General features: G+C 47.1%; 3 protein-coding genes across 3 annotated transcripts in view; 1 reads left to right on the top strand and 2 right to left on the bottom strand.

The window, feature by feature from the left end:
* Nucleotides 1–22991, bottom strand: part of LOC134984523 (zinc finger protein 585B-like) — a 172421-nt gene that overhangs the window by 31141 nt on the left and 118289 nt on the right. The window lies entirely within an intron of this gene.
* LOC134984518 (uncharacterized) lies at nucleotides 1965–6241 on the bottom strand. The gene is made up of 5 exons (XM_063950085.1): nucleotides 6137–6241; nucleotides 3843–3921; nucleotides 3627–3724; nucleotides 2355–3468; nucleotides 1965–2044 (listed from the first exon to the last, which is right to left on the bottom strand). Exons 1-5 carry the CDS (start codon nucleotides 6239–6241, stop codon nucleotides 1965–1967), a joined length of 1476 nt encoding a protein of 491 aa, XP_063806155.1.
* The window catches only part of LOC134984499 (oocyte zinc finger protein XlCOF8.4-like), a 167112-nt gene continuing 160887 nt past the window's right edge, over nucleotides 16767–22991 (top strand). The window contains exon 1 of the mRNA XM_063950067.1: nucleotides 16767–16799. The gene's annotated coding sequence lies outside the window, so the exon portion shown is untranslated. The remainder of the gene's footprint in view (nucleotides 16800–22991) is intronic.

Here is a 22991-nt window from a genome sequence, read left to right as displayed (position 1 = left end):
TGTTACAGCAGTGGAGGAGTACCAGCGGTCTTCTCTGCAGCCTGGAGGGAGAGAAAATGGCGCTGAGCAGTGTGCTGTCTGTCTGAGGAAGAAGCCCCGCCCCCGTAATGGCGCGCTTTCACTCAGACTTAGAGAGACTCATGTTTATACTGGCGTGGGGTAGGACTGTGCCGCAGCAACTTATGACCCTAATCTGCCAGTCCTATAAGGGTTCATGCTGCACAGGGCGCCGCCCCCCCCCCCCGCGCCCTGCACCCTGCAGCGCCTGTGTGTGTGTGATCATGGCGCGCAGCATTCCCGCCCGCTGCTCGGTACCTTTCTAGTCGTCCCGATGTTGAAGAGTCTTTTCCTCTTACTCACCTGTCTTCTGACTTCTGGCGCTGTAAGGGGGGTGACGGCAGGCTGTGGGAGTGAGCACATAGCCGCAGCTAGCGTTCAGTACCCCTCAGGAGCTAATGGTGTCCTGTCAGCTTAGAAGCAGAGCCATGAAACTCACAGAAGTTGGTTCCTACTTCCTCTCCTAGGTCCTACGAAGCAGGGAGGCTGTTGCAAGCAGTGCTCCCTGAAAATGAAAAACCTAACATAAGTATTTTCAGAGAAACTCAGTAGAGCTCCTCAGAGTGCATCCAGTCTGCCTGGGCACAGATTCTAAACTGAGGTCTGGAGGAGGGGTATAGAGGGAGGAGCCAGTTCACACTCTGGAAAAGTCTTAAAGTGCCCATGTCTCCTGCGGATCAGTCTATACCACATGGTTCGGAAGTGACCCCAGCATCCTCTAGGACGTATGAAAAACTTATGGCTGCTAAAAACAGCAGCCCTCTGACCATGGTCTGACTCCTGCCGCAACAAACAAAAAACTGACGTGCACATGCGTGTAGATGGTGACACTAAAACTACTGGAAGATCATTGTGAAGGTCTGAGGTATTGGTACAATGCAAATTTGTTGAGATATTGTTTCTTTTTCAGATGGAACCATGGGTCGTGCACATAATGCGACTGGCAAAAGGGAGCCATTGGTTGTGGCCTAGACCGGCATTTGTTTGTTGGTGATCCCTTGTAGACAGTGAGTAGTATCCATCTACAGTGGAAGAAGCATGGACACCAAGAATCTCAGTGGCGGAACAGTGGGCGAAAGTAGATCACGACAAATCGGGACCACAGGCATTTAGGTCGCCTAGCAACCACCAATCGTTCCAAACGCATCAGGAACTGCACCAACAGTACAATGCCGGACCCAGCCAAGCAGTCCCAGATCTGGTGAATTGGAGGGCCACGTGAGATGTGGTGGCATGTCAGACTGGTGCTCTGAAAACCAATAGAAGCCTTTCGGCAACTATTCCGCCGCTGAGAGTACACCTAAAGTCTAAAACTAATGTGATAGCTGTTTTTATGGTAATTATTTTGAGCAATAGAGTAGGACCTGCAGTATAGTGGGGTCCCTTGTCGGGAGCTGCAGGCTTAAATGCACTGAGCAATACATGAACTACAAATCCACTTTTTATTATGGTTAGTTAAAATAGTGAGTGCAAGACACATTTATGTATGTAGTAAGACTACTGGGAGACCTTAGATTGAGCAATATTGGATCTGGCCATTACATTCCCTAAAGTCATAACCTCAGAACTGCACAGAGCAGGAACTATTATTCACAAGTAATTAGGAATGTGTTCATCATGAACAAGACTACAATTACCGTCTGAAGGTTACACAATTATTTCAAGTCTACACAACTGATATTTGAGGATAAAGCCTTTAACAGAAAACACCCCTGAAGAAGTCACTATTGGAGAAACGCGCTGATCACGCGTAGTTTGTATTTAGAGTGAATTGGAGTGGATAAGAACAAGCCCGCCCATGAAAGGGTGACAACAAGTGCAAAACGCTTGTCTTATGATTATAAAGATATGTACCTGTGATAAGCTTTTACTCTGTTTTACTTGAAGTTCTAGATTCAAATTTAATTTTATTTCTGAATCTTATGCAAATTGTATTTGGTGACCTCAGGTCTACTGTATAGCAGGAAATATTTCATACCTGCATCATCTAACAAAATGCATATAAATTAGGCACTCCACAAAAAACAATTCTAATTATATTATATACATACATACATATATACACATTTATATATAATCACTAATAATACATTTCTGCTTGTTACTTTTAATAACATTATAGTGATGTGTGTAATAACTCTCTAAATGTGATATTTGTCATGGATAGCCTTGTGTTATAAACACCCAACTGAGAACAGGGCTGATGGCGAAGGAGGGTGTAGGATAAGAGATTGCTGTAGTGACTGAGCAATGAGAATATGTGACTTCTGTAATAAGTGTTTATTACTCACCTGTGCTGATATCTGTAGGGATCTCCTCCTCCTTACACTGCTGATCACCCCTCACATACGTCTCTTCTTCTCCCTCTGTATCTTCTGCCTTCATATCAGTCACATACGTCTCTTCTTCTCCCTCTATATCTTCTGCCTTTATATCAGTCACATACGTCTCTTCTTCTGCCTCTGTATCTTCTGCCTTTATATCAGTCACATACGTCTCTTCTTCTCCCTCTATATCTTCTGCCTTTATATCAGTCACATACGTCTCTTCTTCTCCCTCTATTTCTTCTGTCTTCATATCAGTCACATACGTCTCTTCTTCTCCCTCTATATCTTCTGCCTTTATATCAGTCACATACGTCTCTTCTTCTCCCTCTTTATCTACTGCCTTTATATCAGTCACATACGTCTCTTCTTCTCCCTCTATATCTTCTGCCTTTATATCAGTCACATACGTCTCTTCTTCTCCCTCTATTTCTTCTGTCTTCATATCAGTCACATACGTCTCTTCTTCTCCCTCTATATCTTCTGCCTTTATATCAGTCACATACGTCTCTTCTTCTCTCCTTATATCTTCTGCCTTCATATCAGTCACATACGTCTCTTCTTCTCCCTCTATATCTTCTGCCTTTATATCAGTCACATACGTCTCTTCTTCTCCCTCTATATCTTCTGCCTTTATATCAGTCACATACGTCTCTTCTTCTGCCTCTGTATCTTCTGTCTTTATATCAGTCACATACGTCTCTTCTTCTCCCTCTATATCTTCTGTCTTTATGTCAGTCACATACGTCTCTTCTTCTCCCTCTATATCTTCTGCCTTTATATCAGTCACATACGTCTCTTCTTCTCCCTCTATATCTTCTGTCTTTATATCAGTCACATACGTCTCTTCTTCTCCCTCTGTATCTTCTGTCTTTATATCAGTCACATATGTCTCTTCTACTCCCTCTGTATCTTCTGCCTTTATATCAGTCACATACGTCTCTTCTTCTCCCTCTATATCTTCTGCCTTTATATCAGTCACATACGTCTCTTCTTCTCCCTCTATATCTTCTGCCTTTATATCAGTCACATACGTCTCTTTTTCTCCCTCTATATCTTGTATTTTAGTATTAGACAGACGTTCTACCTAAAAAACAAACAAACACTATTATAATATTTGCGTACAGTCAGATTAAACTGAGGTGAAACAGTATAATATCAGTGTATAATACACACACAGCTTCTCTACAGATCATATAGTGACAGTCACTTTGGTATATTGGTGAGACCCTAAATCCCACCTACCTGATCCTCCTGTGGGGTCCTGTGATTCTCCTCTGTACAATCCTGGGAATACAGAGGACGGGGACATCTCTCTGGGGTATCTCTGTTACTGGGTCCATCTGTAGGAGACACACATTGACTGAGTATAGTGTATATATGTGATTATCAGGTGATGTGTGTATATAGGGGACCCCATACCTGCTCTCCCCTGTACAATACATGACAGTCTCCTCTTACCCAGTGATGTGAGGGGCCGGAGATTCTCCATCATCATCGCCTTGTACAGACCCCTGTGTTCCTCTATATACTCCGCCTCCTGCAAGGAGACATAGACAGTGACATCCTGACACCTTATAGACACCTGACACACACAGTGATACAGTCATCACCCAGACACGTCCCCTGGTGTTACTGTATAATGCCCCATTCCCAGCAGTCACCTCTCCAGTCATCACCCAGACACATCCCCCGGTGTTACTGTATAATCCCCCATTTCCAACAGTCACCTCTCCAGTCATAACCCAGACACATCCCCTGGTGTTACTGTATAATGTTCCATTCCCAGCAGTCTCCTCTCTAGTCATAACCCAGACACATCCCCTGGTGTTACTGTATAATGCCCCATTCCCAGCAGTCATCTCTCCAGTCATCAACCAGACACGTCCCCTACTGTTACTGTATAATGCCCCATTCCCAGCAGTCACCTCTCCAGTCACCACCGACACATCCCCCGGTGTTACTGTATAATGCCCCATTCCCAGCAGTCACCTCTCCAGTCATCACCCAGACACATTCCAGGTGTTACTGTATAATGCCCCATTCCCAGCAGTCACCTCTCCAGTCATCACCCAGACACGTCCCCTGGTGTTACTGTATAATGCCCCATTCAGGCACATCCCCTGGTGTTACTGTATAATACCGCATTCCCACCAGTCACCTCTCCAGTCATCACCAAGACACATCCCCTGGTGTTACTGTATAATGCCCCATTCAGACACATCCCCCGGTGTTACTGTATAATGTCCCATTCTCAGCAGTCACCTCTCCAGTCATCACCCAGACACGTCCCCTGGTGTTACTGTATAATGCCCCATTCCCAGCAGTCACCTCTCCAGTCATCACCCAGACACATCCCCCGGTGTTACTGTATAATCCCCCATTCCCAGCAGTCACCTCTCCAGTCATAACCCAGACACATCCCCTGGTGTTACTGTATAATGTCCCATTCCCAGCAGTCACCTCTCTAGTCATAACCCAGACACATCCCCTGGTGTTACTGTATAATGCCCCATTCCCAGCAGTCATCTCTCCAGTCATCAACCAGACACGTCCCCTACTGTTACTGTATAATGCCCCATTCCCAGCAGTCACCTCTCCAGTCACCACCCAGACACATCCCCCGGTGTTACTGTATAATGCCCCATTCCCAGCAGTCACCTCTCCAGTCATCACCCAGACACATTCCGGGTGTTACTGTATAATGCCCAATTCCCAGCAGTCACCTCTCCAGTCATCACCCAGACACGTCCCCTAGTGTTACTGTATAATGTCCCATTCCCAGCAGTCACCTCTCCAGTCATCACCCAGACACGTCCCCTGGTGCTACTGTATAATACCCCATTCCCAGCAGTCACCTGTCCAGTCATGACCCAGACACATCCACCGGTGTTACTGTATAATTCCCCATTCCCAGCAGTCATCTCTCCAGTCATCATCCAGACACATCCCCTGGTGTTACTGTATAATGCCCCATTCCCAGCGGTCACCTCTCCAGTCATCACCCAGACACATCCCCTGGTGTTACTGTATAATGTCCCATTCCCAGCAGTCACCTCTCCAGTCATCACCCAGACACATCCCCCGGTGTTATTGTATAATGACCCATTCCCTGCAGTCACCTCTCCAGTCATCACCCAGACACATCCCCTGGTGTTACTGTATAATGACCCATTCCCAGCAGTCACCTCTCCAGTTATCACCCAGACACGTCCCCTGGTGTTACTGTATAATGTCAAGGGTTCAGCTTGCTGGGGTTAGCTTGCGTGGAATTTAATAAGTGTGGAATTAAGAAGTGTGTTATCCGTAAAGTTAAAAAAAAACAGTTGAACAAACATTGAGCGCCATCAAGGAAAGGTAACTTACTTAAACAACTTATTCCTACACCACTTAACCCAACATTATCTCACAAACGACCACAGCATGTTCATCAAACTACTGTTTCTTATTTCAATTCTTGGAATTCTCACCAAATGTAGCAACATTCTACACACCCTAAAACTCACCCCTCTGTGCACATTACAGCTTCTATTCTCCACTCCCCTCTTCTAACCACTCATGAGCTTTATACTTACTTCTCTGCAAGTACTTTGACAACCACAATTGGCCACCAGAATAAACACTCGTGAACATCCACCAATATTTATCTCACTCTTCTGCTTTTATTAGCTGGTGCCATATCACCAAATCCAGGCCCCAACTACCTGTCCCTCTCACACTCAGCTGTCTCAAAACAACATAGAAATCCATCTAACCTCATAAATATCACGTCTCCCATCCCCCTCCAAGTCACTAAAATGTGGCTTATGGAATGCAAGCTCTGTTTGTAACATATTACCATCCATCCATGACCTCTTCATATCTCACAACTTTAATCTGCCGACTATAACAGAAACCTGGCTCACACAATCAGACACAGCCTCCCATGCAGCACTGTCACACGGTGGTTTCCACTTCACACACACACACACACACACACACACACACACACACACACACACACAGGCCTGGTAATAGTAAAGGTGGTGGGGTTGGAATATTACTGTCCCAATTTTTCACATACACTGTTGTACCTCAGGTTCCATCACTCGCATTCACATCATTTGAAGTTCACTCTATCAGGATCCCCCCCCCCCCTTCTCTCTGCGTGTTGCAGCTATCTATTGCCCTCATGGGCAACTCGAACAACAATTTCTAGAAGATTTTTCTGCCTGGCTCCCTCACTTCCTCTCCTCTGACATCTCCACCATCATTATGGGTCGATTTCAATATAGCTCTTGACAGTCCACAATCTGTTCATGCCTCCAAACTCCTCTCTCTAATCTCCTCTCTTGGCCTCACCCAATGGTCTGACTCCTCTACTCATCAGGAAGGCCACTGCCTTGATCTTATGTTCACCAGGCTCTGCTCAGTTTCTGAATTCATTAACACTCCTTTCCCTCTCTCTGATCACAACCTGATCACCTTCACAATCTCTTCTATTACTCTAAATTCTATGACACTAAAACCTAGCAAGCCTCCTCTAACCTGCAGAAATACTAACAATATACATTTTTAACAACTTTCCACTTCTCTGCAACAACTGGTCTCACCAATCTCTACATTTATCACACCTGACACTGCTGTATCCCACCTGCACAAGACCCTAGAGAGTGCCCTTGATGAAGTGGCTCCAGCTACCCATCACACTCCACGTAGGCTTAGATGCCAACCGTGGCACTCTAAATCAACAAGACACCTACAAAAACTGTCACGTAAGGTAGAACGTCAGTGGCGGAAATCTCAGAATCCAAGTGACTACCTCACATATAAGACCACCTACCACTCCTATCATCAGGCCCTGGACACTACCAAACAAACATATTTCCAATCTCTCATGTCTTCTCATGCCACCAACCCCAAGCGACTTTTTAATACATATAAATCACTTCTTTACCCTCCCTCACTTCCCCCACTAGCTACTATCAGTGCACAAGAACTTGCTTCCTACTTCAAGGATAAGATTGATAAAATCCGAGATGAAATGGTACGCTCTTCCTCAGCCAGTGACCTGCTCAATTCCCTACCTGAACCCTCTGGCACTTTCTCTTCATTTGATCCCACAAGTGAAGATGAAGTATCAACACTCTTTCCATCCTCCTACTCCACTACCCCTCCTCTTGATCCTATACCCTCACAAGTCAGTAAAACTTTGTCTCCTGTGCTTATCCCAACCTTAACTAAAATCTGTAATCTCTCTCTCTACTGGTATCTTTCCTTCTCTGTTTAAGCATGCAGTGATTACTCCCATTCTAAAAAAATACAACTCTGACCCAAACACACTCTCTAACTACCGTCCCATTTCTCAGCTACCAGGTCCCTCAAAGCTACTTGAGAGACTTGCCTACACTCGCCTTGCACACATTCTTAACTCCCACAACTTATTAGACCCACTTCATTCAGGCTTTCATGCCCAACACTCCACAGACACTGCCCTGACCAAAGATCTGCTAGATCTAAAGCCCATTACACACTACTCATTCTTCTAGATCTATCTGCTGCTTATGACACTGTTGCCCTCTCCTGGTTCTCATCCTACCTATCTAATCGCTCTTTCAGTGTTCACTTCTCTGATTCTACCTCTTCTTCTCTACATCTATCAGTTGGAGTACCGCAAGGCTCAGTCTTGGGTCCTCTGCTGTTCTCAGTCTGTACCTCATCTCATTGCTGGGTGATCATATCATACAACCCATTAAGAACCTAGCAATCTGGTGGACCATTATGCAACAGGTAGCATCTATCCTTGTGTATCAATGCCTATTCCCCCATATATTGTAAGCATGCAAGCAGGGCCTTCCTACCTCTATGTCTGTCTGTTTTTACCCAGTTTTGTTCTATTACTGTTATTTTAATTGTAAAGCGCAACGGAATATGCTGCGCTATATAAGAAACTGCTAATAAATAAATATTAAAATAAATACAACACAGGCCGCTGCCCCTGTATAGTATGACAATACAGTCCACTCCCCCTGTATACTATGACAGCACAGGAAGCTACGCCTGTATATTATGACAACACTGGCCGCTCCCCCTGTATACTATGACAGTACAGGATGCTATCCCTGTATATTATGACAACACAGGCCACTCCCCCTGTATACTATGACAGTACAGGATGCTAACCCTGTATATTATGACAACACAGGCCGCTCCCCTGTATACTATGACAGCACAGGATGCTACCCATGTATATTATAGCAACACAGGCCGCTCCCCTTGTATACCATGACAGCACAGGATGCTACCCCTGTATATTATAGCAACATAGGCCGCTCCCCTTGTATACTATGACAGCACAGGATGCTACCCCTGTATATTATGACAACACACGCCACTCCTTCTGTATAGAAAGCCAATACTTGCCACTCACCCTATATAATAATAGTAACAAGACACCACAGGCCCCTCCGCCTGTATATTATGACAACACAGGTCGCTCCCCTTGTATACTATGACAGTACAGGAAGCTACCCCTGTATATTATGACAACACAGGCCACTCCTTCTGTATAGAAAGACAATCCATGCCACTCAACCTATATAATAATAGAAACAAGACACCACAGGCCCCTCCTCCTGTATATTATGACCACAGGTCACTCCCCTTGTATACTATGACAGTACAGGAAGCTACACCTGTATATTATGACAACACAGGCCACTCCTTCTGTATAGAAAGACACTCCATGCCGCTCAACCTATATAATAATAGAAACGAGACACCACATGCCCCTCCTCCTGTATATTATGACCACAGGTCACTCCACTTGTATACTATGACAGTACAGGATGCTACCCCTGTATATTATGACAACACAGGCCACTCCTTCTTTATAGAAAGACAATACATGTCACTCACCCTATATAATAATAGGAACAAGACACCACAGGCCCCTCCGCCTGTATATTATGGCAACACAGGTCGCTCCTCCTGTATACTATGACAGTACAGGACGCTACCCCTGTATATTATGCCACTACCCCTGTATACAATGACGGAACAGGATGCTAGCCCTGTATGTTATGACAACACAGGCTGCTTCCACTGTACACTATGACAGCACAGGATGCTACCCCTATATATTATGACAACACAGACCACTCCCCCTGTATACTCTGACAGCACATGATGCTACCGCTGTATATTATGTTAACACAGGCCGCTACCCCTGTATACTATGACAACACAGGCTGCTACCTCTGTATATTATAGAAACACAGGCCGCTCCCCCTGTATACTATGACAGCACAGGATGCTACCCCTGTATACTTTGACAGCACAGGCCGCTCCCCCTGTATACAATGACGGCACAGGATGATATCCCTCTATATTATGACAATACAGGCCGCTCCCCTTGTATACTATGACATCACAGGATGCTACACCTGTATATTATGAAAACACAGGCCGCTCCCCCTGTATACTATGAAAGCACAGGATGCTACCCCTGTATATTACAGCAACACAGGCCGCTCCCCCTGTATACTATGACAGCACAGGATGCTACCCCTGTATACTATGACAGCACAGGCCACTCCTTCTGTATAGAAAGCCAATACATGCTGTTCACCCTATATAATAATAGTAACAAGACACCACAGGCTGCTCCCCCTGTATACTATGACAGCACAGGCCGCTCCCCCTGTATACAATGACGGCACAGGATACTTCCCCTGTATATTATGACAATACAGGCCGCTCCTTCTGTATAGAAAGCCAATACATGCTGCTCACCCTATATAATAATAGTAACAAGACACCACAGGCCCCTCCCCCTGTATACTATGACAGCACAGGCCAGCCCCCTGTATTCAATGACGGCACAGAATGATAACCCTGTATATTATGACAATACAGGCCGCTCCCCCTGTATACTATGACAGCACAGGATGCTACCCCTGTATATTATGACAACATATGCTGCTCCCCTGAATATTAATACAACACAGGCCGCTCCCTCTGTATCGTACAATGCCAAAGGACACAACACCTGTATTGTTCCGTTTATGGAAATACAATAACGGAGGGGTCAGCGCCACCTGTATTACGGTAATGGCGGGGTCTGAGTCAGCACAGGATGCTACCCCTGTATACAATGACAGCACAGGCCACTCCTTCTGTATAGAAAGCCAATACATGCGGCTCACCCTATATAATAATAGTAACAAGACGCCACAGGCCCCTCCCCCTGTATACTATGACAGTACAAGACGCTACCCCTGTATATTATGACAATACAGGCCACTACTCCTGTATACTATGACAGCACAGGACGCTGCCCCTGTACATTATGCTACTACCCCTGTATACAATGATGGCACAGGATACTACCCCTGTATATTATGACAACACAGGCCGCTCCACCTGTATACTATGACAGCAGATGATGCTACCTCTGTATATTATGTAAACACAGGCCGCTCCCCCTGTATACTATGACAGCACATGATGCTACCCCTGTATATTATGTTAATACAGACCGCTCCCCCTGTATACTATGACAGCCCATGATGCTACCCCTGTATATTATGAAAACACAGGCCACTCCTCCTGTATTCTATGACAACACAGGCTGCTACCCTGTATATTTTAGCAACACAGGCCGATCCCCCTGTATACAATGACAGCACAGGCCACTCCTTCTGTATAGAAAGCCAATACATGCTGCTCTCCCTATATAATAATAGTAACAAGACGCCACAGGCCCCTCCCCCTGTATACTATGACAGTACAAGACGCTACCCCTGTATATTATGACAATACAGGCCACTACTCCTGTATACTATGACAGCACAGGACGCTGCCCCTGTACATTATGCTACTACCCCTGTACACAATGATGGCACAGGATACTACCCCTGTATATTATGACAACACAGGCCGATCCACCTGTATACTATGACAGCAGATGATGCTACCCCTGTATATTATGTAAAGACAGGCCACTCCCCCTGTATACTATGACAGCAGATGATGCTACCTCTGTATATTATGTAAACACAGGCCGCTCCCCCTGTATACTATGACAGCACATGATGCTACCCCTGTATATTATGTTAATACAGACCGCTCCCCCTGTATACTATGACAGCCCATGATGCTACCCCTGTATATTATGAAAACACAGGCCACTCCTCCTGTATTCTATGACAACACAGGCTGCTACCCTGTATATTTTAGCAACACAGGCCGATCCCCCTGTATACAATGACAGCACAGGCCACTCCTTCTGTATAGAAAGCCAATACATGCTGCTCTCCCTATATAATAATAGTAACAAGACGCCACAGGCCCCTCCCCCTGTATACTATGACAGTACAAGACGCTACCCCTGTATATTATGACAATACAGGCCACTACTCCTGTATACTATGACAGCACAGGACGCTGCCCCTGTACATTATGCTACTACCCCTGTATACAATGATGGCACAGGATACTACCCCTGTATATTATGACAACACAGGCCGCTCCACCTGTATACTATGACAGCAGATGATGCTACCTCTGTATATTATGTAAACACAGGCCGCTCCCCCTGTATACTATGACAGCACATGATGCTACCCCTGTATATTATGTTAATACAGACCGCTCCCCCTGTATACTATGACAGCCCATGATGCTACCCCTGTATATTATGAAAACACAGGCCACTCCTCCTGTATTCTATGACAACACAGGCTGCTACCCTGTATATTTTAGCAACACAGGCCGATCCCCCTGTATACAATGACAGCACAGGCCACTCCTTCTGTATAGAAAGCCAATACATGCTGCTCTCCCTATATAATAATAGTAACAAGACGCCACAGGCCCCTCCCCCTGTATACTATGACAGTACAAGACGCTACCCCTGTATATTATGACAATACAGGCCACTACTCCTGTATACTATGACAGCACAGGACGCTGCCCCTGTACATTATGCTACTACCCCTGTACACAATGATGGCACAGGATACTACCCCTGTATATTATGACAACACAGGCCGATCCACCTGTATACTATGACAGCAGATGATGCTACCCCTGTATATTATGTAAAGACAGGCCACTCCCCCTGTATACTATGACAGAACATGATGATACCCCTGTATATTATGTTAATACAGACCGCTCCCCCTGTATACTATGACAGCCCATGATGCTACCCCTGTATATTATGAAAACACAGGCCACTCCTCCTGTATTCTATGACAACACAGGTTGCTACCCTGTATATTTTAGCAACACAGGCCGCTCCCCCTGTATACAATGACAGCACAGGCCACTCCTTCTGTATAGAAAGCCAATACATGCTGCTCTCCCTATATAATAATAGTAACAAGACACCACAGGCCCCTCCCCCTGTATACTATGACAGCACAGGCTGCTCCCCCTGTATTCAATGACGGCACAGAATGATACCCCTGCATATTATGACAATACAGGCCGCTCCCCCTGTATACTATGACAGCACAGGATGCAACCACTGTATATTATGACAACACAGGCCGCTCCTCCTGTATACTATGACAGCACAGGATGCTACCCCTGTATACTATGACAGCACAGGCCACTCCTTCTGTATAGAAAGCCAATACATGCTGCTCTCCCTATATAATAACATTAACAAGTCACCACAGGTTGCTCCCCCTGTATACTATGACAGCACAGGCCGCTCCTCCTGTATACAATGACAGCACAGGATGCTATCCCTGTATATTATGACAATACAGGCCGCTCCCCCTGTATACTATGACAGCACAGGATGACAACACAGGCCGCTCCTCCTGTATACTATGACAGCACAGGATGCTACCCCTGTATATTATGACAATACAGGCCGCTCCCCCTGTATACTATGACAGCACAGGATGCTACCCCTGTATATTATGACAACATATGCTGCTCCCCTGAATATTAATACAACACAGGCCGCTCCCTCTGTATCGTACAATGCCAAAGGACACAACACCTGTATTGTTCCGTTTATGGAAATACAATAACGGAGGGGTCAGCGCCACCTGTATTACGGTAATGGCGGGGTCTGAGTCAGCACAGGATGCTACCCCTGTATACAATGACAGCACAGGCCACTCCTTCTGTATAGAAAGCCAATACATGCGGCTCACCCTATATAATAATAGTAACAAGACGCCACAGGCCCCTCCCCCTGTATACTATGACAGTACAAGACGCTACCCCTGTATATTATGACAATACAGGCCACTACTCCTGTATACTATGACAGCACAGGACGCTGCCCCTGTACATTATGCTACTACCCCTGTATACAATGATGGCACAGGATACTACCCCTGTATATTATGACAACACAGGCCGCTCCACCTGTATACTATGACAGCAGATGATGCTACCTCTGTATATTATGTAAAAACAGGCCGCTCCCCCTGTATACTATGACAGCACATGATGCTACCCCTGTATATTATGTTAATACAGACCGCTCCCCCTGTATACTATGACAGCACATGATGCTACCCCTGTATATTATGAAAACACAGGCCACTCCTCCTGTATTCTATGACAACACAGGCTGCTACCCTGTATATTTTAGCAACACAGGCCGATCCCCCTGTATACAATGACAGCACAGGCCACTCCTTCTGTATAGAAAGCCAATACATGCTGCTCTCCCTATATAATAATAGTAACAAGACACCACAGGCCCCTCCCCCTGTATACTATGACAGCACAGGCTGCTCCCCCTGTATTCAATGACGGCACAGAATGATACCCCTGCATATTATGACAATACAGGCCGCTCCCCCTGTATACTATGACAGCACAGGATGCAACCACTGTATATTATGACAACACAGGCCGCTCCTCCTGTATACTATGACAGCACAGGATGCTACCCCTGTATACTATGACAGCACAGGCCACTCCTTCTGTATAGAAAGCCAATACATGCTGCTCTCCCTATATAATAACATTAACAAGTCACCACAGGTTGATCCCCCTGTATACTATGACAGCACAGGCCGCTCCTCCTGTATACAATGACAGCACAGGATGCTACCCCTGTATATTATGACAATACAGGCCGCTCCCCCTGTATACTATGACAGCACAGGATGACAACACAGGCCGCTCCTCCTGTATACTATGACAGCACAGGATGCTACCCCTGTATATTATGACAATACAGGCCGCTCCCCCTGTATACTATGACAGCACAGGATGCTACCCCTGTATATTATGACAACATATGCTGCTCCCCTGAATATTAATACAACACAGGCCGCTCCCTCTGTATAGTACAATGCCAAAGGACACAACACCTGTAATGTTCCGTTTAAGGAAATACAATAACGGAGGGGTCAGCGCCACCTGTATTATGGTAACGGCGGGGTCTGCGCCACCTGTATTACGGCAACAGCGTGGTCTGCGCCACCTGTATTACGGTAACTCCAGGGTCTACGCCGCTTGTATTACGGTAACGCCTGGGTTTGCGCCACCTGTATTACGGTAACAGCGGGGTCTGCACCTCCTGTATTACGGTAACGGCGGGGTCTGCGCCACTGTATTACAGTAACGGCGGGGTCTGCGCCACTGTATTACGGTAATGGCGGGGTCGGCGCCACCTATATTACGGTTACGGCAGGGGCTGCGCCACCTTAATTACAGAAACGGCAGGGGCTGCGCCACCTGTAATACGGTAACGGCGGGGTTTGCGACGCCTGTATTACGGTAATGGCAGGGTCTGCGCCACAGTATTACGGTAACGGCGGGATCTCCACCACCTGTATTAAGGTAACGGCGGGGTCCGCGCCACCTGTATTACTGTAACACCGGGGTCTGAGCCACCTGTATTACGGTAACGGCCGGGTCTGCGCCACCGGTATTACGGTAACGCCGGGTTCTGCGCTACCTGTATTACGGTAACGGCGGGATCTGCACCACCTGTATTACGGTAATGGCGGGGTCTGCGCCACCTGTATTAAGGTAACTCCGGGGTCTGCGCCACCTGTATTACTGTAACGCCGGGGTCTGAGCCACCTGTATTACGGTAACGGCCGGGTCTGCGCCACCGGTATTACGGTAACGCCGGGTTCTGCGCTACCTGTATTACGGTAACGGCGGGATCTGCGCCCTCCTTTATTACGGTAATGGCGGGGTCTGCTACAACTGTATTACGATAACGGGCGGGTCTGCGCCACTTGTATTACGGTAATGGCGGGGTCTGCACCACCTGTATTACGGTAACGCCGGGGTCTGCGCCACCTGTATTACGGTAACGGCGGGGTCTGGCCACCTGTATTACGGTAACGGCGGGGTCTGCGACGCCTGTATTACGGTAACGGCGGGGTCTGTGACGCCTGTATTAAGGTAACGGCGGGGTCTGTGCCACCTGTATTACGGTAACAGCTGGGTCTGCGTCACCTGTATTACGGTAACGGCGGGGTCTGTGACGCCTGTATTACGGTAACGGCGGGGTCTGCACCACCTGTATTACGGTAACAGCTGGGTCTGCGTCACCTGTATTACGGTAACGGCGGGGTCTACGCCACCTGTATTACGGTAGCGGCGGGGTCTGCGACGCCTGTATTACGGTAACGGCGGGGTCTGTGACGCCTGTATTAAGGTAACGGCGGGGTCTGTGCCACCTGTATTACGGTAACAGCTGGGTCTGCGTCACCTGTATTACGGTAACGGCGGGGTCTGTGACGCCTGTATTACGGTAACGGCGGGGTCTGCACCACCTGTATTACGGTAACAGCTGGGTCTGCGTCACCTGTATTACGGTAACGGCTGGGTCTGCGTCACCTGTATTACGGTAGCGGCGGGGTCTGCGCCACCTGTATTACAGTAATAGGACACTAGAGTGTCAGCCACCTGTACAGGGATAATGCAGCACCAGAGGCTGCTCCAGCTGCACTATAACAAGGCACCAGAGGCTGCTCCCCCTGTAGTACAGAACCTGACACCAGAGCTGCTCAGCCTATAGAATAATAATAATAATATCATTACCTGCTGACAGACACAGCAATGGCTGAACTCTGCTCCTGCTGCCTTGTGGGAATGATAGAAGGAAGGCGGAGCTCAGACTTGGGGAAAATGGCCGCCGCTCCTGACGTCATCACACGGCCAGGGAACCTATTGCTGCTGCAGTTGATGCCGGACTGGTCTACCATAAAATGGCCGCCGGCCTTCTGCACTGAGGACTTTTATGGTTTTTGTCATTACTGGGGGCGGAGCTGCGGGCGGGGTGAAGGAGGGGAGGGGCCAATAACCAGGAAGCAGCTTTTGCCAATCATGCCCTACTTCCTATCTGTGCGTTCCACCTTACTTCCGGATTGTGCGTTCCACATACAGGAAGTGAGTTTTCATCGACTGCTGCAGCCTCCCAGTGTCCGTTGAGATCAGGTAATGGCGTCTTACTATACAGGGGGAGCAGCCTGTGGTGTCCTGATATTATTACTATACAGGGGGAGCAGCCTGTGGTGTCCTGTTATTATTATTATACAGGAGGAGCAGCCTTTGGTGTCCTGTTATTGTTATTGTTGTTATTATTATTATCATTATAATAATACAGGGGGAGCAGCCTGTGGTGTCCTGTTATTATTATTATTATTATTATTATTATTATTATTATTATTATTATACAGAGGGAGCGGCGTGTGGTGTCCTGTTTTTATTATTATACAGGTGGAGCGGCCTGTTGTGTCCTATTATTATTATAGATGGGGTGCTACTTGTAGTGTCCTATTATATTTTTACTGGTGGAGCAGCCTATTGTGTGATTTTATTATTAATATAAAGGGAGAGCAGAATGGGGTGTGCTGTTGTTATTAGTGTTATACAGGGGGAGCAGGTTTTTGTGTACAGTTATTATTATACAGGGACAGCATCTTGTGGTGTCCTGGTATTATTATTATTATTATACATTGGGAGTGATGGTGATGTCCTACAATACAGGAGGAATGGTCTGTGGTGTCCTGCTTTTAAATACATTTGTTATTATTTTTTTATTGGGGTGCAGCCTTTAGTGTCGTTGTTATTATTATTATTATTATTATTATTACTACAGTTTGAGTATCCCATATCCAAATATTCGGAAATACAGACTTTTTTTGAGTGAGAGTGAAATAGTGAAACCTTTCTTTTTTGATGGCTCAATGTACACAAACTTTGTTCAATGCACAAAGTTATAAAACAATATTGGCTAAAATGACCTTCAGGCTGTGTGTATAATGTGTATATGTAACATAAATGCGTTCTGTGCTTAGACTTGGGTTCCATTACCATGATATCTCATTATAGTATGCAATTATTCCAAAATACGGAATAATCCGATATCCAAAATACCTCTGGTCCCAAGCATTTTGGATAAGGGATACTCTGGGGATTGAAAATATTGCTCAAAATCTAGGATGTATTAAAGCAGAGACCATAATATCCCTGGCATGTGTAACAGATGATAATTGGAGCAGTATGAAGCAAATGTATATCAGACTTCTGGGAGTGTCACAGTGACATAACATATCTATAATAATAATACAGGAACATGACTGGGGAGGTGAGGGGATCTGGGAGCATCATAGTGACATCACTTATATCTATAGTAATAATACAGAGACATGACTGGGGAGGTGATAGGATCTGGGAGTATCACAGTGACGTCACTTATATCTATAGTAATAATACAGGGACATGAGTGGGGAGGTGAAGGGATCTGGGAGTATCACAGTGACGTCACTTATATCTATAGTAATAATACAGGGACATGACTGGGGAGGTGAGGGCATCTGGGAATATCACAGTAACATCACTTATGTCTATAATAATACAGGGACATGACTGGGGAGGTGAGGGAATCTGGGAGCATCATAGTGACATCACTTATCTCTATAGTAATAATACAGAGACATGACTGGGGAGGTGAGGGGATCTGGGAGCGTCACATTTACATTACTTATATCTGTAGTAATAATACAGGAATATGACTGGGGAGGTGATGGGATCTGGGACCATCACAGTGACATCACTTATATCTATAGTTATAGTACAGGTACATGACTGGGAGGTGAAGGGATCTAGGAGTATTTGCAGCGATATTGATGTCTCCCCCATTTCGCAGGGTTACACAGTAGTGAAGAAGATCTCTGGTGAGTGTGAGACACCCAGCAGCCATCCTCGTGTGTCAGGTGGACTAAGCAGGACCCACAGCCCCATCACAGTGCCTCCACCTCACTCACTGATACATGAGAGAGACAGTGACCAGAAGATCCTGGAACTCAACAACAAGATCATTCAGCTGCTGACAGGAGAGGTGACTGCTGGGAATGGGACATTATACAATAACACCAGGGGACATGTCTTGGTGATGACTGAAGAGGTGACTGCTGGGAATGGGACATTATACAGTAACACCAGGGGATGTGTCTCGGTGATGACTGGAGAGGTGACTGCCGGGACTGGGACATTATACAGTAATACCGGGGGACGTGTCTGGGTGATGACTGGAGAGGTGACTGCTGGGAATGGGGCATTATACAGTAACACCAGGGAATGTGTCTGGGTGATGACTGGAGAGGTGACTGCTGGGAATGGGGCATTATACAGTAACACCAGGGAATGTGTCTGGGTGATGACTGGAGAGGTGACTGCTGGGAATGGGGCATTATACAGTAACACCAGGGAATGTGTCTGGGTGATGACTGGAGAGGTGACTGCTGGGAATGGGACATTATACAGTAACACCTTCGGATGTGTCTGGGTGATGTCTGGAGAGGTGACTGCTGGGAATGGGGCATTATACAGTAACACCAGGGAATGTGTCTGGTTGATGACTGGAGAGGTGGCTGCTGGAAATGGGACATTATACAGTAACACCAGGTGATGTGTCTGGGTGATGACTGGAGAGGTGACTGCTGGGAATGGGACATTATACAGTAACACCAGGGGACATGTCTGGGTGATGACTGGAGAGGTGACTGCCGGGAATGGGGCATTATACAGTAACACCAAGGAATGTGTCTGGGTGATGACTGCAGAGGTGCCTGCTGGGAATGGGGCATTATACAATAACACCAGGAGATGTGTCTGGGTGATGACTGGAGAGGTGACTGCTGGGAATGGGGTATTATACAGTAACACCGGGGGGATGTGTCTGGGTGATGACTAGAGAGGTGACTGCTGGGAATGGGACATTATACAGTAACACCGGGGGGATGTGTCTGAGTGATGACTGGAGAGATGACTGCTGGGAATGGGACATTATACAGTAACACCGGGAGATGTGTCTGGATGATGACTGGAGAGATGACTGCTGGGAATGGGACATTATACAGTAACACCAGGGGACGTGTCTGGGTGATGACTGGAGAGGTGACTGCTGGGAATGGGACATTATACAGTAACACCAGGGGATGTGTCTGGGTGATGACTGGAGAGGTGACTGCTGGGAATGGGACATTATACAGTAACACCAGGGGATGTGTCTGGGTGATGACTGCTGGGAATGGGACATTATACAGTAACACCAGGAGATGTGTCTGGATGATGACTGGAGAGGTGACTGCTGGGAATGGGACATTATACAGTAACACCAGGGAACGTGTCTGGGTGATGACTGGAGAGGTGACTGCTGGGAATGGGACATTATACAGTAACACCAGGGGATGTGTCTGGGTGATGACTGGAGAGGTGACTGCTGGGAATGGGACATTATACAGTAACACCAGGGGATGTGTCTGCGTGATGACTGGAGAGGTGACTGCCGGGAATGAGGCATTATACAGTAACACCAGGGGATGTGTCTGGGTGATGACTGGAGAGGTGACTGCCGGGAATGAGGCATTATACAGTAACACCAGGGGACGTGTCTGGGTGATGACTGGAGAGGTGATTGCCGGGAATGGGACATTATACAGTAACACCAGGGGACGTGTCTGGGTGATGACTGGAGAGGTGACTGCTGGGAATGGGACATTATACAGTAACACCAGGGGATGTGTCTGGGTGATGACTGGAGAGGTGACTGCTGGGAATGGGACATTATACAGTAACACCGGGGGATGTGTCTGGGTGATGACTGGAGAGGTGACTGCTGGGATTGGGACATTATACAGTAACACCAGGGGATGTGTCTGGGTGATGACTGGAGAGGTGGCTGCTGGGAATGGGGCATTATACAGTAACACCAGCGGATGTGTCTGGATGATGACTGGAAAGGTGACTGCTGGGAATGGGACGTTATACAGTAACACCAGGGGACGTGTCTGGGTGATGACTGGAGAGGTGATTGCTGGGAATGGGACATTATACAGTAACACCAGGGGATGTGTCTGGGTGATGACTGGAGAGGTGACTGCTGGGAATGGGACATTTTACAGTAACACCGGGGGATGTGTCTGGGTGATGACTGGAGAGGTGACTGCTGGGAATGGGACATTATACAGTAACACCGGGGGATGTGTCTGGGTGATGACTGGAGAGGTGACTGCTGGGAATGGGACATTATACAGTAACACTAGGGGATGTGTCTGGGTGATGACTGGAGAGGTGGCTGCTGGGAATGGGGCATTATACAGTAACACCAGCGGATGTGTCTGGATGATGACTGGAAAGGTGACTGCTGGGAATGGGACGTTATACAGTAACACCAGGGGATGTGTCTGGGTGATGACTGGAGAGGTGGCTGCTGGGAATGGGGCATTATACAGTAACAGCAGGGGATGTCTCTGGGTGATGACCGGAGAGGTGACTGCTGGGAATGGGTCATTATACAGTAACACCGGGGGACATGTCTGGGTGATGACTGGAGAGGTGACTGCTGGGAATGGTACATTATACAGTAACACTAGGGAACGTGTCTGAGTGATGACTGGAGAGGTGACTGCTTGGAATGGGGCATTATACAGTAACACCAGGGGATGTGTCTGGGTGATTACTGGAGAGGTGACTGCTGGGAATGGGGCATTATACAGTAACACCAGGGGATGTGTCTGGGTGATGACTGGAGAGGTGACTGCTGGGAATGGGACATTATACAGTAACACCAGGGGACGTGTCTGGGTGATGATTGGAGAGGTGACTGCTGGGAATGGGGCATTATACAGTAACACCAGGGGATGTGTCTGGGTGATGACTGGAGAGGTGACTGCTGGGAATGGAGCATTATACAGTAACACTAGGGGACGTGTCTGGGTGATGACTGTATCACTGTGTGTGTCAGGTACCTATAAGGTGTCAGGATGTCACTGTCTATGTCTCCATGCAGGAGGGGGAGTATATAGAGGAACACAGGGGTCTGTACAAGGACGTGATGATGGAGAATCACCGGCCCCTCACATCACTGGGTAAGAGGAGACTGTCATGTATTGTACAGGGGAGAGCAGGTATGGGGGCCTCTATATACACACATCATCTGATAATCACATATATACACTGTACTCAGTCACTGTGTGTCTCCTACAGATGGGCCCAGTAACAGAGATACCCCAGAGAGATGTCCCCGTCCTCTGTATTCCCAGGATTGTACAGAGGAGAATCACAGGATCCCACAGGAGGATCAGGTAGGTGGGATTTAGGGTCTCCCCAATATATCAAAGTGACTGTCACTATATGATCTGTAGAGGAGCTGTGTGTCTTATACACTGATATTATACTGTTTCACCTCAGTTTAATCACTATGTAAATGCCATTGTATTTTCTGCTGCGGGGTATACTGGGCTCCACAAGGATTAACATCGGGTGTAGAGTAGGATCTTGATCCGAGGCACCAACAGGCTCACAGCTTTTGACTGTTCCCAAGATGCACAGCGCCGCCTCCTCTATAGCCCCGCCTCCTCTATAGCCCCGCCTCCTCTATAGCCCCGCCTCCGTGCACAGCTCAGTCAGTAGGTTGGTGTCTTGCAGTAAGTAGGCATATAACAGGGGTGCTGCATTAGGCAGCCTTTTGATGGGTTTATTGTAAAGGAAAAGACTGAAGATTCTTCTGACAGAGTAACAGGGCTGCAGCCGGCAACGTCTCACAGACGTCCCTGACTGCAGCTCCATCACTCCCAGCGGCGCTGTATACTCCCGCGCCCTGGTTGCCGGGTCACTGCAGCGGAGGCTCCGGTTCTTTCACAGCATCAGTCACACACTCGCCGCCGTCCTCCCGGATCGTGGGGCCGCAGGTACGGGGGAGGTAAGCGGTCTCTCTGGCCGCACTTTACCGCGATCCAGCGATCTAGTAAAGGGTATTTCACTCAGCGGGCTATTCCTATATTGTTATACCTGAGGGACTAAGTGTCTCAGATTTCTTTCTGTATAATATAGGATTGTATCACAAGATATACTTGCTGTGTATTTTTCCTTGTGATTTATAGTCACCATATCGATTTATATCTCTTGAACTCCCGGTTTGTGCTGTCATAGTCACATCACCGGGTGTTCTTGCTGGGTATATTGCTGCTACACCTTGTACCAGGTTTCCCGATATTGTGCACGCTCTTATGTCTGCTACACGTGGCAATGACGCTGGGGCTTCTCCCACACTGCGTGGTAGTGAGGCCGCAGACGTAATGGAGGAAATGGTTGTTTCCTCTGCTCTACAAGTAACTACCATCA

Source organism: Pseudophryne corroboree (assembly GCF_028390025.1).
Source record: "Pseudophryne corroboree isolate aPseCor3 chromosome 3 unlocalized genomic scaffold, aPseCor3.hap2 SUPER_3_unloc_6, whole genome shotgun sequence".
Classification (NCBI taxonomy): Eukaryota; Metazoa; Chordata; class Amphibia; order Anura; family Myobatrachidae; genus Pseudophryne; species Pseudophryne corroboree.
The sequence above is the reverse complement of the archived record's forward strand: the minus strand, read 5'-3'. Positions and strand labels throughout refer to the sequence as shown.